Below are 14,395 nucleotides of genomic sequence, written 5' to 3' on the forward strand. Positions count from 1 at the left end.
ATACAGGAAGGGTGTTGATGCAACGAGGTCCGCTTAGAGTTACAATGATATGCTAAAAATACATTAATACTCTCAGAAAATATCAAAGGTTGCAACAGTCATAAAAGACTTGAATTGATTAGAACAATTTTGATGGTGTTTCTTTGTTCGATCAAGGTTTTACAAAAAAAAAAAAGCATGGATATCATGTGATATCCTAATAAAATACTGTTCTGTTCAAAGCAGCATCAATAATATTTGAGACAGAGTTGTTATGTAATGCAGTCGCACCAGATCAGTTACAGAACAAGGACATAGAAGGCACGGGTCATTTCCTTTCATGTCTTGGCTCAAGACTTAACAGGAGAGATCCTTACATTTTGTTTAGTTTTTTTCTCTAACACTGGGGCCACCACTAACAACAACATGCAATACAGTGGTCTCACATATATTTTTATGAAGCTCAAACTTCCAGGTAACAATGAAGTGATAGCACTGTTCAGTTTAATAATGCCTCTAGGCATTGCTTATTATTCTTAATATTAGGCAAAAGAATAAAGCTACCTAACATTTCTCTATGAAATGAATGCAGAAACTGTTTGATGCCAACAGCAAGCCAAGTGCCATTTTTTAAAGTTATGGCAGCAAGAGCATCAGATCATAAATAGATCTACTGTAAATAGACTGAGCAATGAAGTACATTCACTGAAGTCTTGGCTTGAATGGAAAAGTGAAGCACCTGAGTCAACTGGCTTGACTGGACTAAATAAATCAAAGTCTCATGACGGGACAGGACAAATGTTTTTACTGGCCAAATACAGTATGGTGAATGATTTCATAGTCGAAGCTGGTAGCAATTATCTGATGACATTAAAAAAATATACATACGAGCTCTGCAAGTTGTGTGTGTCCGAACCTGATCGGCTGTGTTTTTAGTTACAACTGTGTCATCCATGATTCAACTTTACAAAAATGCTACATTTAAAATACATATCTAGATGAATTAAATATATTAACATAAATCCTTCATTCACTTTAGCAACCAAAATCATAAAAATAAAAAAAACATAGAAATTTATTGTTGTACATTACGCAAAATCAAGTGCATGAATTACAGTAAAGAAATCAAAACAAAAAGAATTATACATGAAACAAAAGTGTTATATTTATCAAGTGCCAAAGTATTTAAGTAAAAGTAAAGGAATTGCTCTTGCGTGTGTGTGTGTGTGTGTGTGTGTGTGTGTGTGTGTGTGTGTGTGTGTGTGTGTGTGTGTGTGTGTGCACTCTCCAGTTTTGTCCCCTTGCACACAGCTTTTACTGTACATGAAACATCTCCAAGAAATAATCAGAAGAGGGAAGAACAGCGGAGAGTAGACAGGCTACAACTGGAACTCCTTTGGGTTGCAACTTGTGCCCAACCTTGTGCACTGTGTCCGTTTTGAAGTGAAACGTACCAAAGACATGTGCATTCATGAGGATAATGGTCTGGACTTCATGCATTAGACCTCGACACATTGCAAGTTAAAAATGGCACCAAACTGGCCAAAACAGTTTCTATATCGTCCCCACGGCTGCTGTGCATGTTGCTTCTCTAAGAGTGAGACTTACTGACTGCCTGAACCAGCTGACCTGGTAAACCCAACCTAAAGCTAGATGCGAGTGATGAGGAGTAGTGCAGAAAATGTGACATATTGACATTTTTTCGACAGAACTGGTCTGAGGAACATGCATGTCTGAAGGGTGGGCTGCAAGACACAGAGGTTTTAGATGATGTGAAAAACACAGTTAGGGAAATGAAATACTCAAGGAGGTACAGTAGCTTTTGAAATATTGCAAATGAAGAATTTTGAACCCCTGAACGGACATTTTGGCTCTATCAAATTCTAAATAAGTAGGAACATTCCTTACTTGAATGCCAGTCAAAAAGGGAACAATGTCTTGGAATTTTGGTTGGGTTTTTTTGCAAGTGGGCTTGTCAGAGACAGAACTTCTCAGAGAGGGAATGGAGATCAAAACAAGCAACAATATACAGTACACAGCAGTCATTCCAACACATTCCTCCAGCTCTAGTGTCATGAGACACATCCAGGCAATTAAAGCAGGATTCACACATGTAAAATGCCCTAGCTTAGGAGGGCAGATGTACCGTAGAAGTTTGGTGCTTTGGCGAGGTGGCTGTCAGCCCAGTCTGCACATCCAGGTCCCAGAGAGCAGATTATTTCTGTGTTGAGGGCTCCTCCAGTGCTTGATATTTTTTCTTCTGGTGAACACATAATTGAAGGTGGGACCCATTACATTCATCACAGTATCAAGAATAGTGATGCCTTCTAAACAGTGACTGGCAAGGTACTGAACAAATGACACTTGCAGCACTGTCTATGTCAACTGAGTCAGCAAACTCTCAGAGGCCGTTGATTCAAGCAGAAAAAAGAAATACGGAAAAAAAGACAAGATTTCTCAAAAGATTTTAAAAACTTTAAAAGTCTGATTATCTACAGTTGAAGCTTTGAAGTGGGCTTAGATATATGTGTAGCATGAGGTGGTGAGTGGGTGAAGGTGGTTCAGTAGTCAAGTAATAGTCATCTCCATCCTCATTTAGTGGGTTTGAGAGGCGTGTGTGGTAAGCAGCTTTGGCTGAGGCTCCTTGTCAGATGGAGCCATCTGGTGGGTATATTTGTATCAGCTCCAGAGACATTCACTTGAGGAAAAAGAGGTGAGGATGCAGATATGAGATGGGAGAGGGGGGTTGGAGGTGCCAGAAATCATACATTTACAGACATTTAGATTGAGCTGCTCAGAGTGAAGACTCAACCGAAGGAAGACGTAATGTAAAGGGTTGTGTCTGTGCTTGATCAGCCCCCAACTCAGCTGTCATTCTAAATTGCCGCTCTCAGACTGGGAGATGTTGAGCGTGTTTACGGAGGGGAAGAGGTCTCTTTGGTCCGTGGGGCTGTGGTAGTCAGATGTCAGGTCTGGATCCAGAAGGGAGGAAAGGGTGAAGTGGGACGAGCCTTTCTTTAGGCACTGGGAGTAGAAGTTGAGCAGGAGGTCCAGCTTGTTCTCTATGGACTGTACCTAAACCAACATACACAAATGTCAAACTTTTTTCCACACTGTATTAATTGAGAGCCTTCATGTGTATTTCACATTTTTTCCTGATGAGATGAAAGAGGTTCCTCTTCCTGAGTTTTCTGTCCCTATTCTAATATGAATGGGTGTCTATTAAAATAGTAGCCACTAAAATTGAACACTTGGAACACTAACAATTATTAACACTTAAAGACATCGCATCACATGAGTATCTTATGAGCAGCAGAGAAGAAAGACTGATGAAAGTAAAAACCCACTGAGTTAGTAGAACAGAGAACAGAGACTTAGCTCTTTATTGTCACTTTCATGTCATTGCTCTAAGTTGATCTCACTTCCTGTATTAATTTGCAGCAGCTTCTTTTAGATCTACTGGAGTACTTTTGCTTTTCAAACAAGTGACTGAAAACACTGAAAGACTAATTCACACCATTATACAAAGTAAGTAAAGCACTCACGTTTACTTAATACATTGCTAAGTAAATGCAATACAAACCATCTGTTACCTGTTTCTCCACCTTGACTACACGTCCCATCATGCTTAGCTCATCCAGTGGGTCTAGTTCTGGCGGCGTCTTCTCTCCCTTTTCAGGACGCGCCTTCTTATCGGGCTGAACAGCCCCTCGCCCAATAATCTGATCCACCCTTTCACACACACAAAAAAAAATTATTAGTTATTATCATTACAATCATTTTGCACAAGCTTAATAAAGTACGTTCAAAGGCACAGTAGAAAGTGATTACAATACAATATACAACATATTTCAAATAGAATGAAGAGTAAAGAGGGAAGAAGCAGGAGAACAAGGAAAAAACAAACCAAAGAAACCCACAATACATCAATCCCACACTGATAGATTCTACTGGGTGTGTGTGTGTGTGTGTGTGTGTGTGTGTGTGTGTGTGTGTGTGTGTGTGTGTGTGTGTGTGTGTGTGTGTGTGTGTGTGTGTGTGTGTGTGTGTGTGTGTGTGTGTGTGAAACCTACCGCATCTGCAGGCTCTTGATGCGGCCCAGCATATCCAGGTGTCCAGCAGAGTACTGCTCTATGACGTCCTTCACATCATATGGGCGTAATGTCTCCTTAAACTTCCTTTTGGCCACAAGGAACTTCAAGATCCTACACACACACACACACACACACACATACACACTGTTTATGCTCCAATGGGCACCTTTAAAAAGCCTCACACTGCACTTCCACATACTGTATATGGACGTAAAGTAAACCTTCAGGAAAAACGCAGGGGCAAGACAGCTATCAAAGGGATGCAGGCCATCCTCAGAATAATAAGATTAATTACAGTCAGAGTGACCTTATCATTCACAAACAGCCCCATTAAGAGAGCAGAGTTGCAGAGGGAGCCACCCCCCACCAAACCATTTGCTTATCAGTGCTTGCTGTTTCAGCAATTAGCACAAATCCATAGATAGTAATGCTCAACACACACACCTCTATCATAACTCCTTCCTGTTTCTGCTCTTTTTCAAATATGACAGCCGTGTTGGTGACACTGGACCAAAGCTGCTCCCACCCTCAGCGCACATAGCTCATCATCGCCACCCACATCCAACTGACTGTGGGGGAATCACACTGAGGAATGTTGACCCAGCACTACTGTATCACATCACTGACAACATCCTTGGACACAGTCGCTCTGGTTGAACGTCACCCTTGAGGGAGTGGAGGATGTGCAAGAGATAATGGAAAGGGAGTGCAAAAAAGTTTAAGTGTGTGTGTGTGTGTGTGTGTGTGCCTGGCTCTCTACGTTGGGTGGGTCATTCAATTCCATTCTTATCACTTATGCGATAGGCAGCCCAGAGATGCTGGTTCTGCAAAAGGACAGGAAACATCAAATATAGGCAAGAAAAAAATATACACACTCAAGCTGTCATCTCACCTTGTGATGGATTGCACTACAAGTCAACTAGGAGAGACCGAGGAATGAAGGAGGCAGGAAGAGCAAGAACATTTTTTTGTTTGTTGTTGTTTTGTTTTTTTTATGAGGAAATGCTATCTCTCACACCCAGACCACTAAGTCCACCATAATACTCCCACTTGACTTCACAGGAGGAAGAAAAGAAATCACATCAAAGGTCTGAGGAAGCGAAAGATAACAAATGCTCAGCTGCTCCAAGAAAGTATAACACACATATCTGTATACAACCACACACACGTACAATAAAAAAAATATTACACCACAAATGCATGCATGAGTATAGCCACATACACACTCACAGTCAGACGCACATTAACACTACTACACACATGTGGGCTAAGCAGGGGCAGGTGAAATCTGAACTTGTGAGTGGGGTCAGTTTTCTTAAATGACCACTATAATCTTTGTTGAGGTCTGCAGAGTTTGCATTCACCACATTCACATATAGTACACAGTTTTGTGTGGTGACCGCTGCTGCTGTGCAAGGAAAGGAGAAGAGAAGAGGAGTGGTGGTCTACAGCTGGTGCTGTAGCAACCTTCAGCGCACTCTTCCCCCTCACACAGCACATTGTTTCTTGATGACTCCTGTGTTTGGGTTATTTTTGCAGGCAGTCTTTTCTTATTTTGCAGGTAGATGCTGATTTTTTTGTGAGGGTGGGTCTCAGGTGGTGGAGGTGTGTGTGTGGGGGGGGGGGGGGGGGGAGAGAAACCCTCCAAGGGTTTCTTCAAAATGCTGACTCTCTTTCTTGGCTTTCATAATACATGGTCAGGTTTGAGTGTGGTCCCCTGAAAACAGACCCTGGCAGTGGTTCAGTACAGCTGGCACAGCTCACTGAAAGATATGATACCTTCCTATTGTTAGGAAATTGAGACATAAAAACACCAATGATTCGAGGGACAGGAAGTATCATCTGTGCCCCAAAATGCTTGCGTAGTCTGTATAAATATTTTTGCAATTCAGCAAAGGTGGATCCCTGGTATTCTCCAATGGCCAGGTTTTTATCTGTGACTGTATGACTGTAATGCTGACACGAATAGGTGGGCCACGTAGGCCGTGCCACTGAGGAGGCAAGAATGATGTTTTGCTGGATACGACTACCTACCTCCTAAGAGAACAAACTGTAACACACTGGTTACAGTAAGTGGATTCAAATATATTTACAGAGAAACATACTGCGAAAAAATGAGCTGAAATGCTACAAAAACTGATGACAATGACTACAGACAAAATAGTTGTCCAAACTCATTATTAATAACCAAGGAGCTTCACCCAAGAATGCAATCATGCAGACATTTTTTGTTTTGTGCAGTGTTGGATTAGTGCATGAGAGTCACAGTAGAGAAAGAACAGAAATATATTAGGCCTTGTTTCCCCATCCTCCTCCCTCTCCTCTCTTGATTGATAAACCACATGCATCTCTCTAAAGTGAAGTCTCAGCACTAAGACCTGCTGCAAAGATTTGTGTTTCACAGAAATCAATTGTGAACACTCGCTGGGACGCTGTATGCGCATGTGTGTATGTGTTAAAACAGTGAAGCACCTGCTGGTTACACACCTGGACTATCTATAGGCACTCCCTCTTGCCTGTTGTCTGCAGCACAGACCAGCTGAAGTCAGAGCTATCTGCTGAGTCAAGTGGAACCCGAGGAGAGATTGTATAATACACTATCAGCAGCACAACAATATCAAACAGTCATTTATCAGACAATAATAATTGATCATCTGCACCCAGAGAGTCATTGGAGCCCAGCTGCCCCCTCTCAAAGCTATCTCAGTAGAGCCACCATCATCTACAATGACCCGACACACCCTTGCCTCCACCTCTTCAGTCCCCTGCCACAGGTGCATCAGTGCAACAGAGTTAGGATTACAAGGCTACTACCTTACCTGCACTGCACCAACATGTCTGCACATCACTTCTTCACGCATACCCACTTCATTTCACAAGTGCTTCACAATATTTTCCACCAGGAATGTAGTAAGCAGACCTGGAAAAAGGAGTGCATATGGAACCACACAACCAAAAAGCAGCACGCTACCATGAGAAATGCTGTGAGAGTACAGAGCTGACATACGGGATGTCATTACTATCCGCTCTCATCAAACCCCCCCAGAGACTGGAGTCTGGCCCCCACACCAGATGTTTGTTGGCAATTGTAGTTTTTTCTGCCACCATCAGTGTGTGTGTGTGTGTGTGTGTGTGTGTGTGTGTGTGTGTGTGTGTGTGTGTGTGTGTGTGGAAGTGTGTGTGTGTGTGTGTGTGTGTGTGTGTAAGTGTGTTTGCTGAGCAGGGAAAATTGTTCTGGGTTGTGTGTTAGGTGGGGGTGGCACACATATGTCCCTATGTGTCCCTATATGTCTGCATTCAAGGTGTTGTTGGTATTCCTGTGGGATATTTGCAAATTTGCCAACAGTGCAGTTCCTCCACACACATGCACTTGTTGTACTTAGATTATGAGTGCAGCTAACCATACCCATTCATTCAAATGTCTCAGCACATATTGTGTAAGGACCTCCACCTTTGCAATAGAACAGAAACATCAAGGAGTCTCATCCACGAATTGTAGAAAGAGATGACAAGTGACATCAATCAGTATCAACATCAGCAGCCCTCTTAATCAGTTGCTATTACAGTTGTCCTTGTCTAAACTGTACAACATCGTCTCTAGACACTTGTACTGTACTGCGATCCTCCGTCTGTACCATATTTGTTTGTAATCGCTAACCACTCTATCACACCACCTCACGCATGACCAGCCTGAGTGAGTTGGGCTTGCTGAGCGACAAGGTCACATGGGGGAACTAACCCTGCCTGCAGGAGGGCTCAGTTACCTCTCCTAAGTGGACATTTCTCCTCAGTCAGCTGAATGTGCACACGCCAGCATCTAAATGGAAGAGCAGCATGTTGACCTATTAATGCAGGCTGTAAATACCATGAGAAGCAGCTATGGTCCGGATACACATGAATCTGACTAAAGTGACCTTATTCTTTCAGTGACTGGCTTAAGGTTGTGATGTGCCAGGTCTTACCTGGAAACACTTTTTACTGCTGAAAAGTTTTTGGTTAAGGGTTTCACATCTAAATATAGTTCAAAGAAGTACCTACAGATGCATCCAAATTTTGACTGAGGGAATGACTAAAATTTAGATGATGGCAGGACTCACCTGACAGCCCGGATAAGTGTCTTCACTGCTGGGATTACCTCCTCCATGGCCACGTCGCAATACGGTTTGTCCTCCACACTGTCCTCCCCAAGCCCTTCTATTGGGTCCAGGCAAAGGGAAAATATTCAGATATATTACTATGCAGGAATGACTGCAGGAGAATATGATTGAAAAATGTTGCTTACCATCTACAGGAGGGCGCGGTTTAAGGCGAAGGGAGGTACGGAAGCGTGTGCGGTCATTAAAGCTCCAGCTTTTCTGGACCTTTCCCGGGCTGGTGGCCTCTGGGACATTCTCCTGGCTGGGAGAGCAGCGGACACCTGACCCGGGAGGCAGTGGTGACGCCTTGTTGCGAATGGTTTGGGATGATCGGGAATTGTTCATCCTAATCCGATCCCTGAAGCCTAGTTTACTGCTGACAGTGAAGATAAAAAACTCAAACATCTGTGGGTAAAACATTATTTTTGGATCATGCTAGGATCTGTGTTTTTCCTCATTGATCACAATGTCCATGCCATTGACCCTAATGGAAGACTAAGCTGTGTTATTCTGGGAACTTTCAGAAGCATCAGAGAGACAGCCTGAGCTTGTTAGAAAAGATTATGTTAGTAATTGTGAAGTAACATGAAAAAAAAAGTGACTTCTGATTTTCATAGTAATCAACACAGAGACACGTCGACAAACAGATAAAACAGGGACAAAAACAAACACATTTTGTCTTGATGAAGGACAGACTAGCTGATTTACTATGGAGGCAGTCTGACCACAGGGACCACAGTATTGCTAAAAACTAATTCTGCCCTGAAGAGTTGCTTTTTTAATGTGTCTATCATAGCACCTGATTCAGCAAAATATGAATGAAACCTGATTCAAGCCTTGCAGTAGCAGTGGGATGGCAGAAAATATTCCACCTACCATCAAAATAGAGACACGCTTCCTTAATCCCTTCAACAAGAGTGAATAAGCATCAAAATATCGGCTTCAAAGCACAAGATGTGTCTCATTAAGTACTCTATATCACTCACCACAACCCAAACGCAGGCCTGAATGTGAGGTCATCTATTTACAAGAGGAAAGCTATTTGCCAACAGATTGACTCCTAATGCTGCTGTTAAAGCATGCTCTTGACACAGCTCCTTCCCTGAAGCCCCTTGCATGTTATGCACTGTCACGGATCCATAAGGCAATGCAAACGTCATGCACCACAGAGCAATTCCAGCCGAGTCCTTCACTCCCGCATTTTTACGATGATATACTCTTTGTTGTGCGTGTGTTATAGCCGGCCATTTAAATTAAAATTTAAATAGTCAGGGCATGTTAGTGGAAGCATTTCATACGAGCAAGCTAAAATGCTTCAGGTAGATTGAAGGAAAATGGGGGAAGACAGAGTGAAAACCTTTGCATGCTGTTGGGGAAAGGAAGTTAATGATTTGGATGCATTCAGGGCCATAAATTGAATCCTTCAAAGACATTGAAAGAAAAATGCATGCAAACAGAAACATTTTAGCACTTAAAAACCTTTTAAGTAATATACCACATACATACTGATTTGGTAGAAAGGTCTACAGTGTAAGACTAATCTGAAACAGGACGGCATACTCAATCATTTAAACCTTCTTATCTCCAAGAGGAGACAACAACTGAGTTGAAAACATGAAGCAAGTCATGAGTGAGGCAAATCCTTACTTCAAGTGTCCTGAATTTGGAAAACTACTGTGTAAATATTTAATTTCCATCAGAGATGTGTGATGAAATATGTTAGAAAGAAAGAAAAGCACACATATTCATAAACCATCAAGGACTTCTGCCATGTTTTCAACATATGGTTTATCATGACCTTCAAGCCAAAGCAGGCAAAAATAGCCTTACAGTAGTTTCTCCAAGCTGGAGCAACTTCCTCTCGGCAAAAAGGATTCACTCAAGTATTTGTGGACCGGAGTACAGTGCCTTTTAATTGGTAACAGTCCACGGTTGAAAATAAGAGAAGTATTGCATCTGTCATGTCACACTCACAAACTGCAAATGGTGTAACACTTTAACAATAACTCAAAACATTTAGCAAACTGCTGCACCGGTCCAGAAATGTTTGCGTGTCAGGCAAAGTGAGCAGGATGTGCGTATTAAAGGAGGTGTCATTATTGGTGATGTTATTAGCGTGCCCCGTGCACAGGCTTGTTGCTGTGGATACCTCTGCTTGCGGCCAGCATGAATCCGGAAGAGACCCCGCTTTTTAGAAAGGAGCTGACTGGGGAGACACACAAGGCAGAGGGAGAGAGGGTGAAGGGAAAAGAGGAGTGGAAGAAGGTGGGGTAGGTGAAGGAGGACGAGAAGTTCTGGGATACAACCTGGGTGCATGGTGAACCCGTGAGGATAAAACATAGCAGAGGGGAAGGTGAGGTGGAGGAGTGAGGTATGGTATCTCAATAGTCAAAAAAGCCTTTTCCTTTCCTGTTCCTGTTGCCTTGTCTAAAACTGGGAAATGTACTCTGAGAGGCAATTTTGGATTATGGAGACACACCCAGTGAGAAGTGAGGAATTGGGTTTGTACCAGTGAGTGGGGAAGGATCATGCAAAGGGAGTATGTAGTGGTTCACCCGAGTATATTCATCAAGACAGCCCATTAATCATCATGGTGTGACAGCAGCTCCTCAAATCGAAGCACCAGCAAATCACTCATCTAATGCATGCAGCAGTCTGATATATACCATTAACTTAAAGTGTAATTCCAATATTTTTCAACCTGAACTCTATTTTCCCATCATTTGGGGTCTAAGTGACTCCTGGCGAGTGAAGAGGAACTGTTTCTGCAGAGTGGGACCTGTTGCTGCCAGACTCGGAAAATCTAGAAGTGTCCACGGATGAAAGTAATGCTGGTACAGGTGGCTGTATCCTGTGTTTACTTTCATTGTCAGACACTTATAATAACTATCGGAGCCTGTCAGTGGCAAAAACAAGTACTTTTAGTGGACGTACTTTGACACATGCAATTGCTCGTAAGGATTACATTGCAGCCAGTTTTGCGGCTGCCATTAGTCACTTAGACCCCAAATGATGGGAAATAGGGTTGAAAAATACCAGCTTTACCCCGAATCACTCCCTTTATTTTCTTGGCTCTTGTTTAATCTTTAGGCTACTGAAGTTAACAAATTGTATGTAGCAGGTCCATCTAACTACTCTTAAATCAACAAGCACAGCTCATGACTTGAAGAACAAACCTGCATGGAACGTCTGCCTTCCTGAGAACAGATGAAGGATGAAGGATGGATGGCATGGAAACGATAGGATGGAAATACAGAGAAAGAAAGAAAGAAAGAAAGAAAGTAAGAAAGAAAGAAAGAAAGAAAGAAAGAAAGAAAGAAAGAAAGAAGAGTACACCAGTGAGTGAACAACGGGTAGCGGAAATGGCAAGAATATGAGCTAAGCAGACAAAGATGCAGAGAAGCAGGGGGGCCTGCAACACAGTGGTCTCAGATCAGCATTAGTGAAATATTGTTAGACACGACACATCCATGCAGAAAGCTCCGGAAGCAGTCAGCCTTTATTGTGTTCCCCTATTGAATGTGTTGTTCTCAAAGTCCATGTTGTTGCTGTTTGACTGTTTGGGCATCTTTGAATGAGCATGACTGTAGGTTTGGCCACCTGTCTGAGTGTACTGTGAGACTGTGAGAGGTGGCGGGGTGCGTACCTGTCCCCCGACAGATAGGGGGAGCTGTAGGGCCGCAGCCCAGACAGCAGCGTGTGGTAGGAGTTGTGGAGAGTCTTCTTGGTGTTACGCTGTCGCTGGAGGTGACTGAACAGTAGCGTCAGTTCTCTGACACCCACGTGCACAAATAAACAAAAAACAAATGACAAATGAACAAAAAAACAACAAATGACGAAAAACTCACAAAAAGGCCAAATCAATGGTCCGAATGCTCAAAAGAAGAGGGGTACTTGAGAGAGATCATTCAAATATAAAGTAAAGATTTTTACTTAATATTAACGTAAGCATGTTTCTATGTATGCTTCTCATCTTCCCCTCCTTTTAAGCAAAACAAAAAATTAGTCAAATTAATACAGAAATGCAAAATATAAGAAACCACTGCGCAGAAGAAAATGAAAATATAATTGAATAGTGGTGGCAAAAAAGTGTTTGAACGGGCTGGACACAAATTTAAATTTAAAAGAAGAATTTAAAATTTGAGAGAAAATCAACACTATTATATTTTATTGAAACCACCACTGCACAAATTCAACTGAAGAGGGTTCTTCATGGACCAAAGGTAGCAGGTACAATGTGCATTGTTTGTTCACAATGACATGAATGCATGAGGAAGGGTAAAACAAAATCACTGACTGCTGTCAACTAATCACAGTTCACAGGCTCTAATCCAAGAGATTTTGTGATGCAACTCTAAAATCTCTGTCTGCATTGATTACAACACTTCAAACAAATGACAAAAGCAAACACAGACTTCTGCAAGTTGAATCCACCATTGTAGCACCTACCTAAAAGACGGAAGCATGCTGTCATAGAAGTACCATGTAGCTGTAAGATAAGAGTGTTTGGCATCTGTAGAGTAGAGACGCCATGCAGCCTAAACAAAAACACAAAACACAAATATAAAGTAAAAGATTGCACCACACTATACACCATCTAAGAGTGATTTATTAAAGACTCCACCTGTGTCCTTCTCTGGGTTTTTAAAATGGAAAAAGCTCACTCAGCCATTAGTAAAACGCTGTGACGTAGGTTAGAACCAGAGCACTGATACCTGTGCAAAACACACACACTGACAGTTTGCTGACAGTGTCTTCCTAACATACTTGCACGTTGTACGTTAAAGTACGAAATAGTGTCCAGATATAGTACAAGCGGTGTTAGAGCGCTGAGTCTGTGGGTATGAGATGTTTATAAATGCTTATAAAGGAGCAGAGGGACAGACACCGGGTGAGTGCCAGGAGCTCAGAAGGAGAGAGCCGGGAGAAGAGCTTCAGGACAAATAACACCTGCGAGTCACACCGGATTTTGATTTGATCTGGATCCGGTTACTGTTGGGAGGTGAGCTCAGAGTTTATTTTTTAAACTTTGAGCAGCAGCAACGGTGAGTGTTCAGTCTGTGTGAGTGTGTGTCTGTTAGCACATTTAGCAGAGCAGCAGCAACAGCAGCAACAGCGAGCGCTTAGTCCATCTCAGTGGCTAGGTGGGTTTATGGTTTTATATTGATTTATATGTGGTAACGTCATAATGCAGAGACCTACATCAGGTCATATGGGAAAGGTTTTTGGAAGAGCTTTGAATTTGGTTTTAATAAATAATAATACATAAATATAGAACAACCAATGTGAAGCTACAGACTTCAAAAACACATAAAATAATGTACCAACCCTTTAAACATCATATGAAAATGAATCCCACTTGCCTGTATCAGGTTGGCAGCAGGCATCCTCCGCTTCTCAAAGTGCTTCTGCCGGTGCTGCTCCTGAACCTTCAAGGCAAAGCCTGATCCCAGAATTCCCTGAGGGTCAGAGAGGCCATAATAAAATCACAGGTGCACCTCTGAGCAGGCTGAGAGGAGTCACAAACAGGGCTGTGAGTAAATATAAGAGACTTACGGCAGGCAGGGCAAAGAAGGAGACTCCCAGAAGAGCAAAGCCAGCAGCCAGGAGCCGTCCTTGCCAGGTACGAGGAGTCTTATCGCCATAGCCAATAGTCGTCAGAGTAATCTATAGACGACCACACATTCATATATAATATAAGTCTGTAAAGCTCTAAACAAGGGGGTTGTACAAATAAGAAAATGCTAGCACTAGCACACCACACTGTATTTGTCTTTCTAGGCCAGTTTCAAAAAGGACATTTTGATTTGTCATTATAGGAAAAGCATAGGTGATATCAGTAACAATTATGTCTCTGTTCTGCTCACAGTAAGTCATAACAGTGTGACAGAGAGCCAACACTAAATTCAGCCACCATTCATTATATTATTTAAACCTGTGCTTTTCCTGCAGTGACATGAAAAGGTCTATTTTCTCTTGGGGAATATTTACATTCAAACACAACAATTTGTGTGTCCAGAATTATTTCTACATCTGAACCCAAAACTCATTCATTTTTGAATGTATTAACGGAGCATAAACACATTCAACAAAATATTCCACATCAAACTAAAAGCCAGTTACACCTGTCATCTGTCTTTATAGTTAGTTTATAAGTAGTAATCAGGTGTAGGAACAGAGTGTTAG

The 14,395-nt window shown here is 42.2% G+C and overlaps 1 protein-coding gene across 1 annotated transcript in view; it reads right to left on the reverse strand.

Annotated features, from left to right (window-relative positions):
- Positions 1-2,831: 2,831 nt before the first annotated feature.
- LOC128374409 (potassium voltage-gated channel subfamily KQT member 4) overlaps positions 2,832-14,395 on the reverse strand; it is a 44,933-nt gene continuing 33,369 nt past the window's right edge. The window contains exons 6-16 of the mRNA XM_053334670.1: positions 13,766-13,876; positions 13,573-13,668; positions 12,659-12,747; positions 11,856-11,981; positions 11,386-11,406; positions 10,359-10,415; positions 8,356-8,585; positions 8,171-8,267; positions 4,053-4,184; positions 3,573-3,711; positions 2,832-3,054 (exon numbers count right to left, since the gene is read on the reverse strand). Coding sequence (XP_053190645.1) covers positions 2,851-3,054; positions 3,573-3,711; positions 4,053-4,184; positions 8,171-8,267; positions 8,356-8,585; positions 10,359-10,415; positions 11,386-11,406; positions 11,856-11,981; positions 12,659-12,747; positions 13,573-13,668; positions 13,766-13,876 — 1,302 coding nt within the window. The 3' untranslated portion in view covers positions 2,832-2,850. The remainder of the gene's footprint in view (positions 3,055-3,572; positions 3,712-4,052; positions 4,185-8,170; positions 8,268-8,355; positions 8,586-10,358; positions 10,416-11,385; positions 11,407-11,855; positions 11,982-12,658; positions 12,748-13,572; positions 13,669-13,765; positions 13,877-14,395) is intronic.

The sequence above is a fragment of the Scomber japonicus genome, chromosome 15, assembly GCF_027409825.1.
Source record: "Scomber japonicus isolate fScoJap1 chromosome 15, fScoJap1.pri, whole genome shotgun sequence".
Lineage (NCBI taxonomy): Eukaryota > Metazoa > Chordata > Actinopteri > Scombriformes > Scombridae > Scomber > Scomber japonicus.